This window comes from Chinchilla lanigera, unplaced genomic scaffold (genome assembly GCF_000276665.1).
Source record: "Chinchilla lanigera isolate Chin_1 unplaced genomic scaffold, ChiLan1.0 scaffold00065, whole genome shotgun sequence".
NCBI classification, from domain to species: Eukaryota; Metazoa; Chordata; class Mammalia; order Rodentia; family Chinchillidae; genus Chinchilla; species Chinchilla lanigera.
Window position 1 is genome coordinate 8,804,140 of NW_004955466.1, and position 18,296 is coordinate 8,822,435.

At 34.1% G+C, this 18,296-nt stretch overlaps 1 protein-coding gene across 1 annotated transcript in view; it reads right to left on the reverse strand.

Annotated features, from left to right (window-relative positions):
• The window catches only part of Mnat1 (MNAT CDK-activating kinase assembly factor 1), a 204,062-nt gene that overhangs the window by 113,180 nt on the left and 72,586 nt on the right, over positions 1-18,296 (reverse strand). Inside the window, exons 5-6 of the mRNA XM_005399174.2 lie at positions 10,565-10,705; positions 6,042-6,167 (exon numbers count right to left, since the gene is read on the reverse strand). Coding sequence (XP_005399231.1) covers positions 6,042-6,167; positions 10,565-10,705 — 267 coding nt within the window. The remainder of the gene's footprint in view (positions 1-6,041; positions 6,168-10,564; positions 10,706-18,296) is intronic.

An 18,296-nucleotide genomic window follows, 5' to 3' on the forward strand; every position in this document is an offset into this window, starting at 1 on the left:
ATGTTCCCAATACACAATGGTATGAGTTAAACATTCCTATTTTAAAACAGAAGAATAAAGGCATAGAAAAGAGTAAGACCAAAGCAAGTGCAAAAGCCAACAGACAAACATTAAATCCTATCACTCCATGTCCAGCATCCAGGGCACTGGAAGGTAAAATGTAAAGTCCAAATTTCTTGGGGAGGACAGCCCTATGGCTTTGCTGGTTGCAAACCATGTGGTCTCTCTTAAGGTTACTTTGCTAGCTCCATATCGTCTTTCTTAGCAGATATTCCACATTCTTGGCATCTCTGATGTAAGCACTATACCTTAGCCTTCATTCCCACAGCCTCATGCATCACTCTTTGAAACCTGGTAGAAGACTCCTTAATCCCCTAACTCCTGCACTCGCCTGCTGGTAAAATCAAGACTACCAGTACAAGCAGAAACCTAGCCACCTCAGACCATGGTTGCAGTGACTTCTGAAAGCCTGGATGGCTGAGCATAATGAAATTAACCCTAGAAAACTAACTCCCCATATGGCCCTTGAGCAGAGGTCCTTCTTGTCTTTTCAAGTGAAAGTTTTACACTTTTATACTCTTGAGCCTGCAATGGGTGGGAGTCTTGATTCCTGAGACTCCACCAATTGGTGGCATTAAAAAGAAACCAAGCACTTTTACTGCCATCAGTCTTTCCAATATCCACATCTCTCCTTTGATCTCAACTTTACATATAGTTCTTTTCAGGTCAAAATTTAAGTTTTTCAAATCAATCTGCTCTGCTGTTTGCTCCCAATTCTTGCTATAAACCTGGGTAACAGAACCCAGCAATACCCATGCCACAGCCTGAATTTTGGTCTACCCTAAAATGCGCTCCACTAGATCAATTAGTCCACCACCCTTAAATTCAGCCTCACATAAAGTCTAAGGACATGGACAAAATGCAAACAAACTTTTTGCTGAAGTGTGCCACACATGGCCTCTAGTATAATGCCCAATAGAGTCCTCATTCCCAAATGAAACCTCAAAGGCCTTTATTGTCTGGATTCCCATCAGCATTCTGGTCTTCTGCACCCAGACTAGAATTTCCCATCAAGCTTTTCTACAAATTCTATAGCCTGTATCTCTAAACCTTTGCAAAATCCTCTTGTAAACAAGTTCCAGGGCTGGGGATTTAGCTCAGCGGCAAAAGCGCCTGCCTGGCAAGCGCAAGGTCGTGAGTTCGGTTCCCGGTACCGGAGAAAAACCTATAAAGTTCTTCTTAGAGTATTTTAAGGGTTCTCTAGCTCAGTTTTCTAAACTTTTTAAAAAAAAAAAAACAAACAAGTTCCAAAGGCTTCTGAACTAGACTGTCAAGCATAGTCCCAGCAAGAACCCCACTTCTCTGGAACCAGTTTTCTGCACTGGCCAGCCTTCTGGTTGCTGGGACCAAATCCTGACACCCACAGCCTAAAGGATGAAACGGCTCATTTAGCTCATGGTTTCATGGGATTCAGTCCATGGCTGGCTGGCTCCAAGGCAGAAACATCACTGGAGTCGGGGTACCATGGCACAGGAAAGCTGCTCACCTCACGGGAACCAGGAAGCAGAACAGTGGAAGAGTGCCAAAGAGAAATGGGCCACTACTATATATAGTACTAAAGGTCATGCCTCCGTGACCTACCCAGGCATAACCAAACATGTGTCTTATTAATGCCCTAGGCAACTCTCAAGCCAATCAAATTGACAATCCACCTTAACTGTCACAGAAGGTAAATTTATTTCTGATGCCCTGTTACTATAGGGCTATGCCATTCAGGTAGAAAGTTTCTCAAACTAGATTTGTCCAACAGTCCATTCCCCCAATAACAGAGTCCCTTGTTGACTGTTCTGTAACATTGGATTGCCTAAAACAAGGCTTCACATGATTTTTTGGAACAGTGGACCCATATTCATAGCAGCAGCATTTGTTTTATAAAATCATAGTGAAATAAAGCCATTCACAAAACTACTATTAGGAAAGGGAGCCAGTGATGTTTGAAAGTAAGATGCAAGACCTGAAAACCAAGACAAAAATATATACAGATTGAGTACTGTTGGTGTGAATAGTTACAGGTTTCACAAAGACTGAAGAGGCATACTGTGATTGAATTTGAATTACCCATACTAGAATCTATTAATCAATAATCATTCTCACAAAATGTATTAATAGCTTTTATCCTTGCCATAAATGGCTCGCCCTGAAATGTTTTAACCTCTCAAGTATTTAAAAAACCCATTATACGTTTGTCTCAATGGAAAGTGATATACCAGTTACTATTGTGTGACTGTTTAGTCATCCAAAATAATTCACAAAGGTCTACCAAGTAAATGGCAATATTCTAAATGCTAAGGACAAATTTTGTTCTCAGACTATAGATTTTAAATTCTAGAGATAGAGATAAGCAATAAACAATTTACCCATGTGGCATTTTCTAGTAGTGATCCATATTTTGAAGAGTCAAAAATCATAAAGTAATGGGTGTATAGGTGAAAGAAAAGTACTTTAGGTGTAAGTTCAGTGTAAACTGAAGTTCAATTCAAAAGTTTTACAAATTCAAAAGTTCAGCGTAAATTGAGCTTAAGAGAAACCTCAAAGAAAAAGCACACTCTCAACAGTTCTTTTCTTTCTAAAACAAGCTGTTTCATCCTTTAGCTTTTTTGTTTTTAATTGCTCGTTTCTCTGCTAGGATTTTTACACAGCTCACCATTGTTACCATTCACTTCTTAGTACAAATGTCACTTTCTTAGAGATGAGGAAATAAATGGTTAATATTCTAGATTTCATTCTAAATGTATTAGGAAAACAATGTAAGATATTAAGCAAGGAAATGATCTCATTTTTTTTTTCAATGTTGTTTACTTATCATCATCTGTTCATTTGGGAAACCACCAAAAGGCTTATAGAATATATTACCTAACAGTCAGAACAGAGATCAGATAGATGGTTGCTGTAGTAGTCCATGAGAAAAATGACAGTGACTAGCCTGAGAAGATAGTAATAAGTGGGTGAAGTCAAGATAAATTCTGGAGGAAGAGCAAATTTACTATCAAATTATCTAAACTTTCAAATTGCTGTAGTTAGCAAGTGAAAAGTGTAGCAGCTTCCAAAAAAACTTGAATTGAGCTATTATGTTTTCTACCTAAACTGTAAGCCAGATTTGATTTCAATATTATATTCTACAAAAGAGAACTAGAAAACAGGAGAAGCTACCACACAAATGCTAAAATGGAACTAATTATTTTATGACATGCAACAATCAAAGTATAGTAGGTGTATGACCTTATCTGTTGAAGTCAGAGGAAACAGTCCTTTGCCTTTTAAAGTAACATTTTTGAAACATTCATTCTTACATACTCATCATGCTCAGCTGCAACAAGAAATACACATTCCCAATATGTGTAGCAACACTGTCATCTAAGCATTGAATCCTGAAGATTACTGAGTTACTAGCTTTTTTTAACTAACTTCTTCCACTTCAATACTGCATATCATTAATAATAACTTCAAATTACAGGCATACAATGATATATACTAACGAAAAATTCTTTAAACTCTATCATCTTGAGTTTTTAATATCTGGGTGGATAAAAGGACAATTCAATTCTTAATTTTGTTAGCAGTTCTTATACAGTCCATCAAAAAATCTGACCAATATAACAACCAAAGTACAACCTGGTTAGAAATAAGCACATGTTGTCTCTAGACTTCACCTTACAGAAATACCCAAGATACTTTCAAAGAGTGAGAAAGTATGTTTAGTAATCTAACACTTTTCCACTAGTTTCACTAAAATTAAAAACATCAACTATGGCAATAATATTCTATACTTTCCTATTACTGCAGTTCTTACATTTTCCTGACACTATATTAGATGTTTTCAAAAAGAGATATGTACCAACATAAGGAATTTTAAAAATATACCATTCATTGAGCTGGGCATGATGGTACATGCTTATAATCCTGGCACTTGGGAGGCTGAAGCATAAGGATTGCCACGAGTTCAAGGCCAGCCTGGGCTACACAGAGTTCAAGGACAGCCTGAACTATACAGTGAGACCCTTTTTCAAAAACAAAACTATATAACTATATCTATCTATCTATGTATATATATATAATCAAAATATAAAAATAGCAGGTACTTGCATTATAACTGGCTATATGGTACAATTTCAATCAATCATTTATTCGTTTGTACATCATCCATCCATCTACTCAATTATCTAGCTTCCAAACAAGATTTATGGACAGCTTATTAGGAAAACTTAGACTGATAAAGAGAGACCAAAAGATAAACTGATAATTTCAATACAAGTACAATATAATACTTAACATAAAGGATTTTGCAAGTATTAATAATACTGGGAAAATCTATACTGAGAAAGAAAAATACAGAGAACATACCTTAGCATAAAAGGATTAAATAAGAAACACTATTCTCTAAACTTGATAATACATAATATTAGACATTATCATTTCAAAATAAACTATGAATCTGAAAATTTGAGTTGATTTAGTTTCATATTCTAAAGGGAAACATTCAGAAAAAGGAGAAAAACCTAAAAACTTTGATTAGCACTTGTGTGTATAAACAGATAAATATAGAATTATTAGCTTACAAAAACTAAATATTACAGACTGTTTCCTTCCTTTGGGAATTAACAGGATCTGCAGAATGCTGATTTCATTATTTCATACTTATTGAACTCTGTATAAGTGCCAGGCAATATCAAAGGTATATATTATTTATTTCTTAGAGCAATGTGATGAGGCGAGAAATAACCCTACTTTACAGAAGAGAACAAGGAGAACAGGCAACTTGATCACTATCAAAATCAGTTAAATTACAGCCAAAATTTAAATGTAAGTCTTCTTACTCCAATTCCAATCCCATTTTCATTAGACTTAGTTGCAGAATTAAAGATTTGTGCAATAAATTGATATAGTCATCCACGCTACCAGCTCATACATTATTTATAACAACTAGCCTCATTTACTGAGAGCTTACTATATGCCAGAAAATGTGTGGGGCACTTTGTTCACATCTCCTTTGAGGTACTCAGTAAGATTCTGAGTATTATCATCACCATTGTACAGATGAGGGAAAAGGCTTATTACAGAGACTAAAAAATGTGCTCGCTATAAGCACATGACTAAATGAGGCAGCTGAGGGTTAGATTGAATCCATTTGGCTTCAAAGTCCAAGTCCTTACCTATAATTTCATGGCACTGCCATACTTTTTAAACTACTTTGAGATTATTTACTTATCAATATGAAAGTTATATACTTTAGAATGGTTATATCTCAAAAACCTGGATGCTAAACACAAAATTAATATGACAGAGTATATAATTCCCAAACAGAAGAATAACTTGATAAAAGTACTCAAATACATCATTAGCTTATAAAATATTTCTTTGAATGAATGGCTAAACAATTTTTAAAATTAAAATTATTTTCTCTTCAAAACTGTCTCGAACCTAAAACTGTTTTTTGTTTTTTTTTTTTATTTCTATCATCCTCATTAGAATGGCTTTTTTTTTGGTTGAGACGGTGTCTCACAATATAATTCAAGCTGGTACTGAAATCACTATATAATGAGGCTGGCCTTAAACTCACAGTGATCTTCCTGCCTCAGCCTGCTGAATACTGGGGTTACAGGTGTATGCCACCATATAAATGGCTTTTGAATATTAAAAATACATGTAGGTGGAGAACTGTTTGGAGGAAAACATAAATTTATACATTTACTTTCCTATTTTATGTAAGTAGATTAATACTTCCCTAGCAATAATTATGCATTTTCTTTTAAGAAATGTTTTTCTAAACTACAAATTTAAAATATAATAAAAACACAGAAGCCATTGAAATATTACTTTTCATTGTCCTGACAGGGTACACATCCATATTTCCAGACAAGTAGCCTACATCAGAGCCTGTTCTTAAACTTCCAAACCTTTTAGTTCACCATGGAAATCAAGAGAATTATACAGCATATTCCTTAAAAAATACCTTTCAAATAAGCAAATAAAATGAGGCTCACCATTTTGATGCCTGTGGAAAATGTCACTGGCTTTATAGGTTTGGGTTTGTCAAGTTGCATTTCCAACTGTGCAGATCTATCTTTATGCTGAGCCAAGAGCAGAGCAACAGGGAGATCAGAACTTTCCTGTAAGAAAGATCAAGTTCAATAAGAAAGCTAAAACAGGAAAACCTAAAAAACAACAAGACTTTTATTTTCAAGTATGGTCTTTTCCATAAGGATCTGATGTCAAACTAAACACTCACTTTATAGAGAACACTTTTTAAAAATACTAATATTCCATAATAAGAAAAGGCTGTTGTAGACTAATAAATCAAAATAACTTGCAAACAAGTATTTTTATAAAATCCACATTAAAGATAATATAAAGAGTTCTATTTCATCGAGCCACCAACCATACTTATTAAAAAGAAAAAGAGAAGCTAATCACAAAAAGAGTAGTACGAACTACTATAACTTAGTTCAGATGTTTATCTAAGACACGTTCTTTTTAACCAGTGAATTCAGACCAGTTTGAAATTGTTTCCCATTAGATTTCACCTGAGGCTGTTTGGAAATGATCCTTGTTCTGTTTTGCACAATGGGACTATTGTAAGTATAACCAAATGTATGTTTATTTTCTCTTTTACTTGCCTTTCTTTGTAGGATCTAAATTTTTTAAATTAAATAACAAAATGATAAATATTTTCAATATTTTACATTGATACTAAATCAAGGCCATTATTTACATAAATCTATACACATACATTTTAGTATCCCAAGCAAACTGGTGACTAATTCTTAAATGTGAACTGTTATTTATCCTTTTTGACATGAGGTCTTCTTCCATGTTTAAAGTGCTGTGAAGCTAAGAGCTAAACTAAATGATACCCAGGCTTCTTCCTTGCCAAGTTCTCAATTGAAACACATGCAGAGGGAGGTCTGGGGGCAAGGGTCGTGCTCTGTCTCCCTGGCTCTTGCTCGCTCATGCTCTCTCTCTCTCAGACACACAATGACAATGAAGGTATGAAAAGATTTCTATCTCATATACAAAGTTATATGCAAAAACATAGCGTTAAAATGCGAATATTTAAAATAGTGACCATCCAGAATTTAATCCTGAAGAAACTATACTGTTAACATTTCCCAGTATGAAAACAAACATATACCAAATTCTCATTTTTACTACTTCTTTTTCTTTCTTTTTTTTTTTCTTTGACAGGGACTCATCATGCAGTTCAGGCTGTCCTTGAACTCACTAGGTAGCTCAGGCTGCCCCTGAACTTGCGGCAAGCCTCCTGCCTCCCTTCTAAGGTTTTCCCAAATCTAACAACTTTTAGGCACAAATGTGGCTAATTAACAGACTTACAGGAATTAAGGTTACAGTACAGAAATAATTCAAGCAACTTAATTCAACAGAATTGTCTTACAATAAAGTTGTACATTAGTATTTCATAATAGAACTGTTTTAACAGAGCAATGTCACAAAGATTAAAACTTTTAAAACCTAGTAAAAGAACACAAGTTTTATTTGTAGAACAGATCCTTGTTACGATAAAAACCACTGATAACAGGCTTTAGCAAGAATTAAAGAACATATTTGATACTTTTCCTATTTTACAACAAAGCATTAGTAATGCATTAGAAATAGTATTGCTGTGAAACCCTGCAACTACTCTAGATTTCCTTATCAAGTATTTTACAATAAATGTAAAATTAACATTTTAAATGAGCAGTGGTCAAAATTGTCTTTTCATATACAGAAACACACACAAAAAATTTCTTGACTAAAAAGTTAAATCATTGCTTCCTAACATATTCAAAATTCATTCAAATGCTCAGCCATAAGAGGTATTTATTCTAAAACGCAAAAATGTTTACATTAAAAGTAAGACAATATATTCACTTCAGAGACGTTGCTAATCAAAATTGGCTTATTTTAATCCTGGTTTCACATTCACACAGAAGGAACTGAATGTTAAACTGTGTAAATAGTTGAATGTTATAAAAATAAATATTCTGGGTTTTTAAAACTAATTTTAATACTAAAGCATATAATTTGAACCTACTTAATTCTACGCTAGTACTCAAAATTTTAGAAGCTGAAAGCCTTTATGAATGTTAAATTAAAATTAAATAAGAGCTTTAATGACAAAAATCTAAAGAGTAAAATAAACTTAGTGAAACATATATGCTGTGGAGAATATGTAACATGAAGATTCAGTCTTTCAAGTTAGTACATTCTTCTTGGCAATACATTTTACCTTAAAAGGTTCCTATAACCTATAATAATTGCCTAAAGGCACACTGTTTAATATTTTAAAAAATTTTAATAAGACTGCCTGTAATACTCATTAAAGGGTTTATAATGGCCATTTTTAAAACATTACTTTAACGGACTTAAGTAAGCCATCTGGCAAACAATATTTCTAATAAAAATCAGCTACTGCATTTCACAACAATATCAGCCCATACAAAATTTCAGACATAAACCGAAGAAAATTTCCAAATAAGAATATTAAATGATTTAATAAGACAAGACCTGAATAAAAATATTTTTCTAAACTGGTAAAACAACTGAATTTACAGTAGGATTAAGTAAATGGACTTTTTTAGCCAACATTATGGCAAATACTAAGCCATAAACATTAAGACCGTAACATTAAAAACCTGTCGCATATAATACCAATGATTTTTAATTTTTTTTAATACCCATGATTTTTAAAGATTAAAAAGTAACATTTGACACAAGGACCAAACTGAAAGGCAGGAGTAAAAAAACTGTAATAAGCAGTACTTGCGTAAATTAGGTGCAGGAAATAATTCTAAAATTTAACCTTCTAGATATATTTGCAAACACCAATGTTATCTTCTTTTTTAATAAAAATCTAACACATGAACATAGAAAAGGAAATATATTACTTCACTAGTGAATAAGAATTCAAGAAGAAAAAAGAAATTTAATAAATTCAGTTAGTCAAAAAAACTAAAAGTATGTTAACATTTATAACAAAAGGTTCAGCAAAGATTAAAAACTTAATGTAACTAAGAGTTTTAAAAATAAATTTAAAAATGGAAACCAGAAATCAAAACTGCAATGGTATTCTAAACCAATCCGTGACAATTAATTGTACTAATGAATACAGTAAATTACTAAGAATTATTTAACAACCATGTTACATGATCTAAATAGTGAGGAAAGTATGCGCAATAATGACTTGCAGGTGAAGAAAACAGGAAGTTGGGGAAAAGCTCACAAAATCTAATATTAATTCCAGATTATATACAATGTACAACACTGGCAGCTTCACATCTTGCTTCATGCCTCAATGAATTATTGGGGTACTTCATGCCAATAGTAGCTCAATGAGCCAGCAAAACTTAGCACTCTTGAGGACTAAGGGTATATGCAAGAATAATTGCTATGCAAAGCTAGGGAAACTCTAAATTTGCAAACCTTTTATAGATAAAACATAAAATGCCAAAATTGTATATTCATCTAATATCAAAGTTGTATATTTGCAAGCAGTTAAATGTATAGAGGAAAAGCATTGCTCCCAAAAAAGTACATTCTTAAGCAGTAAGCTTAGAAATAAGTAAGTAATCTCTGTAGAGTATACCAGGTTATGTGAGTTATAACATTTTTCTCTCATTTGAAAATAAAGCAGATATTGATAAAACATTTTAAAAAGGAAAAAAAGAAAACGAATAGAAATAAAACACACCAGCATCTCATTTTTACAACCTTCTTTAAGAACCACAACCAATTCCATGTCCGCAAACAACACCATATCTTAGGGTAAATCATCTCAAATACTTCATAGCAATCGCCAGGCTATAAACAATAAGCGTATGAGTAAAGCAATAACTTTATAATTAAAGTTATTTGCATAATTTCTATCATTAACTGCTCTTTAAGGTAAAAACAGAGAATCAACTAAATTTTTATTGTGCCAGATTCTGGGAAAATAGAATTTTTTTCCAAGAACACACTACGTGGATTAAAAAGAACCGAAGCTATACTCACGTCAGCAGCACATATACTAAATAGAACCACAACTTCCACTGAATGGAAGAAGTTTAGCAGAAGTATCTATAATCTTTCCCCTTGAAAGTGAGTGGGCTTTCTTACTAATAACTATAGCAGACTTCATGCTGCAACAGTTTCTCAGCCCAAGTCTTAAAACATTAGCAGTTTCTACTTTTTATTCTGAGAATATCTCTTTCTATAGCTCCGAGACACTGCACAGATGTACAGCTACACAGCTCCAGAAACTACGTGGGACACGCCTTGAGACTACACCACAGAAGGAGAGCAGCCCTGAAGTTCCACCTGGATTCCTGACCCATGGAACTGTGGGCATAAAATGGTATTGTGCTTTTCGGGAGGCGGGGGGCTTAATATTCAACAATAGATATATCAATATTGATAAGTAATTACCTAACAATGTGAAAATGCCATTTAAATGCCACCATCAGCATTATAAATAGGAAAGATAAACCCTAAGGACTTATTTTTAATCACAATTAGCACTTGTACATACCAGTTCATCTAAAAAGGCCTGCTTATTCTTCTGTTTTAGAATCTGCTGCAGTTGTTCCTCTTTTTGTATAAATAGTCTTCTTTGTTCATTTTCCTGTCGCTCTACCTCTAAAGCTTCTTCCAATTCTTCTTGTTCCCGAGTCTAAAACAGAAATTTTTATATAGCAGGAAATAAATTTAGCCACCAACAGCAATTCTATATCACACTCTGATATATATATATATATATTTTTTTGTTGTTGTTGTTGTTGCTTTTGGTTTTTTTCTCTTGGTACCAGAAATTGAACTCAGGACCTTGTACTTGCAAGGCAGGTACTTGTGCCGCTGAGCTATATCCCTCTGATACTTTTTATTGGAAGCATGAAACACACTAATCATTGACTTTTTAATAATGCAGTACACTTTTACTTAGAAAAAACTAGAATTCATTTTATTTTGTGTGAACCTGTTACTATTAAAGAGAATGACATCTAGCACTATAGAAACACTTAAAGTACACTAAGCCCAGAAGCAAAACTGTAGTAACTACTTAATAGTAATTTTTATTTATAATTGTTATAGACAGTTTGGAGTCATTCGTTTTAGGAGATTTAACATAATGTTTTTTTCAATTCACATTATGTAAACTCTTGCAGAAAAATACTTCACATATATACTTTAAAAACAGTATATACAAAATGTCCTTCTGTTAGAACACCAACATCATAAGTCAGGTCAATCAGAGTCATCTTCATTTTAACTCTCTTGACATTTCATTCCACTCTTAAAAAATCAGTTGCTAGGCTCTATGAGCATCTCTTCCAATCATTTTACAAATGTCTTCTCTTCCATAATGGAGGGAAAGCAAAGAGTAAAAAGGAACAAAGGTATGAAACAACTTAGAATGATTGGCATGGTAAGTCATGAAGTATAAGGGTGGGGGAATGCATCAAATAAAGCTAGAGAGAAAAGCTGAGGCAGATCAGTGAGGGTCTATGGTACCATACTAAATTAAAGGAATATATGCCATACTGGGGCATACTGGGAAGACATTGTAAGAATTTAAGAGATGGGACTGAAAACATGACTAGAAGCAGTAAGGTACACAAGTCAATAAAGCGCAACACTGAAAACAGGAAGACTAGTTAGATAACTTAGGTAAGAAAAATATCAGGTCCCTAAATAAGATAATAATAGAATCAAAGGAGGAAGCATTCCTGAACAAGGATAAGAAGCAACCATCAAGAGAATGTGAAGACTGACAGGTATGGCTTGAGTAGCTGGATGGATGCTAGCACCATTCACTAAGAGAGTATAATAAGGGACAAAAAATATTTTAAATCAAAAATGTCACAAGGGATAAAGAACATTATATAATGATAAAAGGGCCAACATATATGAAGATATAATAATTATAAACATGTATGCACCCAATATCAAGAGTACCTCAATGTATAAAGCAAACATGGACAATTAAAGACAGAAATAAACAACAATACAACACAGGAACTTCAATAATCAACTTTGAATAATAGAAAGAATGTCTGAACAATCAATTAAGTAAACAGGAGTCTTGAACAATGCTACAGGTCACATAGACCTAACGAATATATACACAGAAAATTCTACCAAACAGCAGAAGAATATACATTCTTCTCAAGCACACACTGAACATTTTCTAGATGGCACACAAGATAGAAAGTAAGTCTTAACAAACTTAAGACTGAAATAATACTAAACATAACAACTTATATGAGGTACCTAAAATAGTCAATTCATAGCAAAGAGTGGTTGCCAGGAGCTAGGGCAGATGGAAATGGGAAATACCCACAAAAAAGCCTAAAGTTTTACTTAAGTAGGAAGAGAATCTACTATACAACACTGTACTTGCAGTAATATAGTTAGTGTATTATACTTAAACTTTTGTTAACAAGATAGACAATGTGTTATGTGTTTATAACACAATAAAACAAGAATTATTTTAAAACATAAAGGAAAAACAGGAGAATGAATATAAAATGCTTAGTTCTGAACGCACTGAGTTACAACACATCCAGAAAGAAGTATCTATTAACAATGTAGAGATGCATGGATGTGTTAAGCACATCTAAGAGCTCAGGAGAAAAGATAGGCCATAAAAATATTTTAGACTAATCAGCATAAAGGGTTAACTCAGAAAGGATCACTGTGAAGAATCTGTATTTATTTCATAGAGAAAAAAAGGTCCCAAAAAACAGAAAGAGGAAGAAAATGGATGACTGCACAGAACACAAAAGTTTCCAAAAGGAAGGGAAAAAATTTCATCAAACACAATGCAGCAACCAAATGAGATTCAAACCAATAAAGCATCTACTGACTTGGCAACAGAGGAACTGATATTCTCAACTTTTTCGCTCAGTAAATATTAACTGTCTAGCTAACTGATGAATTAGGAAAACTATGATCATTAGAAATCAAACAGGCAGGCAGCTTCAAAAACAGATTAGAAGGCAAGTGTGGTGGCACACGCCTGTAATCCCAGAACTCTGGAGGCTGAGGTAGGAGGATTGCTGTGAGTTTGCAGCCAGCCTGGGCTACACAGTAAGTTCAAGGCCAGCCTGGACTACAGAGAAGATCTTGTCTCAAAAAAAAAAAAAGACTAGATTAGAGGTACACACCACTTGCCCACTTTTACCAGGTAGAATCAACAGAATGTTGAGCAGCCACTCATCAAGGTGAGTAACTGTGGGAAAACACTTAAGTTCAATAGGGAACAAATAGAAACTTGAAGAAATCCACAGACTGGATACCTGGACAGAGGGTGAGACAGCTATTTAGCACCAATCACAGGAAAGGCACAGTAGATTTTTCACAGAAACTCCAAAGGCCAGAAGGCCATGGAATGTCACATTTCAAGACCTGAAAGAAAAAACTGCTAACCTACATGCTATTCATTATTGAAAATCAATTATTGAAGCCTCTGTATTGTATTGCTTTTTATTTCTAACTTTAATTGACAATGTTTGCTTTATACATTTAAGTGCCCCAATGTTGGCACACATGTTTATAATTGTTACACCTTTTTATACATTGGTGCTTTCATCATTACATAATGTTGTTCTCTGTCTCTTGTGACAATTTTGACAGTAAAGTTATCCATCAGAATAAAAGGAGAGATAACTTCCAAAATAAGCATAAACTAAGAGAATTCATAACCACCAAACCAGCATTACGGAAGATACTTCCTCTATATGTGAAAGAGGGAGAAACATAAATATAACTGACAGAGCATGGAAAAAAATAAATCTCTTTACAAAAGTAGATAAGCAAATGAGAATAAGAAAATGATCAAATATTAGTATATTAAACCATCAAACCTCTAAGAATGAGGAAGAGATGAACACAGACTATTCAAACCATCCAGAAGAAAAACAATAAAATGACAGGGACAAGCACATACCTTTCAATAATAACCTTGAAGTTAATGGTCTTAAATCTCCTATTAAATAGCTGGATGACTGGACTGAAAAATAAGTCTCAAAAATATTTCTAAGAAAGTCTCTTATGAACAAAGATATAGACAGGAAAGATGGAAAATGATGTTCCAACACAGGTAATGTGGAAAGCATTTTTTTCTTTTTGGAAAGCATCAACACATGGAATCTGAAAGCATGGAAGAGCAGCTTTACTAATATCTGATAAATCAGACTTCAATACAGAATCAGTTAGAAGCTCACTACGTATTAAGGGACTAATTCATCAAGGAGATGTCAAGATTTTACATATATATATATATGTATGTATTGAATATAAGAGCATCAAATTATATAAAACAAACACTACCAGACATGAAGGAAGGAATAGGCTCCAATATAGCAACAGTAGTTGACTCCAGTATCCTACTCTTACCAATAGGCAAATATCTTCCAGACAAAAAAAAATCAAAAAAGTGACATCAGAGTTAAATTATAACAAACAGGCTTAACAGACATTTACAAAACATTCTGTCCAACAGCTGCAGAATAGTCTTTTCATTAATACACAGAACTTTTCTCAACAGATACCATACACATTACAGAGGTACCTCAGTTCTCAAACACTTCTGTTCTCAAACAATTTGGGTTGCAAACAGAAACATTTGGCAAAATTTTCTTTCTGTTCACAAACTTCACATTGGGTGACCAACATAACTGTGGCCATCTTCCCCACACAAACATGAATGCAGCCATCTTCCCTAGAATCATGAAATGAATTAAGTCAATGAACCAAGGTACAACTGTGTTAGGCCATAAAGCAAGTCTGAACAAATTCACAAAACTAAAATAAATGTATTTTATCAGATCAGAATGGAATAAGATGAGGAATTAACAGCAAGAATAATCACAGAATTATATAAACACATGAATATTGAACAATATACTTTTGGATGATCAATGGGTCATTAATTTCAAGAATCAAATGAAAATAAAAATAACACATGCCAGAATCTACAGGATAAAACAAAAGTAGTACTAAGAGGTAACCTTATAAATATGAACACCTACATTTTTAAAAAAAGATCACAAATATATAACCCAGGGGCTGGGGATTTAGCTCAACGGCAAAGCGCCTGCCTGACAAGCGCAAAGTCGTCAGTTCGGTTCCCGGTACCAGAGAAAAACAAAAACAAAAACAAACAAACAAACAAAAATATATATATATATAAAACCCAGTGATATTTCTCAAAGTCTTACAAAACCAAGAATAAACAAAACCTAAACTCATCAGAAGGAAAGAAATAATAAAGATCAGGGCAGACATAAATTAAAGAAGAAAAGAACTACACAAAGGATAAACAAAAGAGTTGGTTTCTTGAACAGATAAAATTAACAAACCCTTAGCTAAACTAACAAAAGTAATAAATTCCAAGTAAATAAAATTAGAGGTAGAAAGTGAAATAATACAACAGAACCACTGAAACACAGAGGATTATTAAGGAATATTTTGAAAAACTATACACCAATCAATTGGACAATCTAGGAAAAAACTGACAATTTTTTGGACATAGATGACCGAGCAAAATTGAGCCAAAAGGATAAAAAACATAAATAGAACAATAACAAGTAATGAGATTGAAGTAGTAATAAAGTTCAATGAAAATCCCAGGAGCAAATGGATTCAGCACTAATTTTGCTAGACTTTCAAAGAATATCAATGCTCCTCCTATTAGTCCATAGAACAGAAAGGTAAGGAACTCCTGCAAACTCCTTTTTCTCAAGTTAGTATTACTCTACTACTGAAACCCAACAGGGACAGGACAAAAAAACATAGATGCAAAAATCCTTAATAAAACCCTTCCAAATTGAACTCAACAGCACATTAAAAGTATCATACCACAATCAAGTTGATTTCATCTCAGGGATGAAAGATTAGTTTACCATATCACATCAATAAACATAATATAGCACATAATAGAGTCATACATGAAAATCACAAGAGTATCTCAATGAATGCATTTGATAAAATTCAACATCCCGTCATGATAAAAGCCCTGAATAAATTCAATATATAAGGATCATATTTCAACATAACAAAGGCTGTATATGATAAATCATAGCCAACATCAAAATGATCAGGGGAAAAACTGAAAGCATTTCCTTAAAAATCAGGAACAAGAAAAGGGTGCTCGTTCTTACTTCTTTTATTCAATACAGTACCTAAAATCATACCCACAGAAGTCAGGCATGGTGATGCATGCCTGTATTCCCAGCACTCAGGAGGCTAAGGCAGGAGGATTTCTATGAGTTTGAGGCCAGCCTGAACTGCAGAGTGAGACCTTGTCTCAAAAAAAAAAAAAAAAAACAAACCACAGCCATCAGGCAAGAGAAAAAAAATAAAAAAGGAGGAAGTCAAATTATCCCTATTTGCAGATGATATGACTCCACACAAAGAGCTGATTTTTTTTCAAAGATTAGCAAAACAGCATGACACAAAAATCAACATACAGAAATCAGTAACCTTTCTATGCACCAATAATGAACTCACTGAGAAAGAATTAGAAAAGCAATCTTGTTTACAATAGCCTCTTAAAAATTAAAATACCTACGAACCAACTTAACCAAAAAAATTAAAGATCTCTACAATGAAAATTAGAAGATACTTAAGAGAGCTGGGCATGGTGGTGCATGCCTGTAATACAGTACTTGGGAGGTTAAGGTAGGAGGATCGCCATGAGTTCAAGGCCAGCCTGGACCATATAGAGAATTCAGGACCAGCCGGAACTACCTAGCAAGACTCTGTCTCAGAAATCACAATCAAAAACAAAACAAAAAACACTAAAGAAGGAAACTAAAGAAGGAAAAAAAACATGAAAGACTTCCTGTGTCCATGGATTAGGAGAGTTAATATTGTTAAAATGTCCACACTACTCAAAATGATCTATAGATTCAATGCAATTCCCATCAAAATACCAATAACAATTCCTACTGAAGCACATAAACCTCTGACTGACCAAAGCAATCCTGAGCAAAATAGCAATGCTGGAGGCATCACAATACCTGATTTCAAAATATACTGCAAAGCCACAGTAACAAAATAGCAAAGCATTAGCAGAAAAACAGACATGTAGACAACAGAATAGAATAATGAAGTCAGAAATAAACCCAAATACCCACAACGGATTCTCAACAAAGACATCAAGAACATACACGGGGAAACAGGCAGCCTCTTCAACAAATAGTGTGGGAAAAACTGAAAAAAAAAAAAAAAAAAACATGTACATGACTAATACCAAACACCTACTTCTCACCCTATATAAAAATTGACATTTTGTATGTTTCTCCTTACTTTGTTCTTTTCATATATTGCTAAGTTAATTCAGTAGTACCAACACATAATTTTCCCACAGACTTCATCCTTATGTGTAGAGCAAATGTTGCTAAAAATATTCTTGCAATAAGGCATTTTCTTGCAAAAAATAAAAATTCAACATTGGAGGGGTGATGAAGGTACTAAACTGCGATCAATGAAGCAGGATAAGGACTAAAGGTCACTGTAATCTTCCTAATTGTAGTACTTCACCCAATAATTCTCTCATTTTTTACCTCCCACTTCCAATTTGTCAATAGGACTAGCTACTCTGAACTCAAAACATTTCTCTAACTCATCCCTATCTCTCCTGTTCTTCTTTAATTCATCTCTGAACTCACGTACATGACTACAATAACCTCCACTTGGTATCCCAGACTCAAGGCTTGCTTGTCTCAAATTCAACCCCACCAAGTCCCTAAATACATCCTAATAAGGACAATGCCTCATTACCACCTTGCTTATACCCCTTCAACAGCAGTTATCAACAACTGGCTTCTATTCATTGCTCTAAGGAGGCCAGGGAATTCTCTAATAAGATGCTACTACGGTTTGAGTAAGTATGCTAAATACCTAAGTCTCCGGCACTACTCGGAAGTGGTAGAACCTTTTCCTCATAGTTGGAGGTCTTTTCCTCATATGGGGGCATAACCTTGAAGGGAAAGCTGGGACCTGGGCCCTCCTCTATGGTTGCGGCTTAGCTGCCAGGAGGTAAATAACTTGCTCTACCACATGCTTCTTCCCACGTGGCAAGGGACTGACTGCCTTCCCCAAGGCCCAAAAGCAAAGGGACCAAACTACCCAACAACTGAAACCCCTGAAACCATGATTCAGAATAACCCTTTCCTCTTTGTAAGTAGATTATCTCAGGCATGTTCTCACAAAAACAGAAAATTCATCTAGGCACCCCAAGATAAACTACAGAAGAG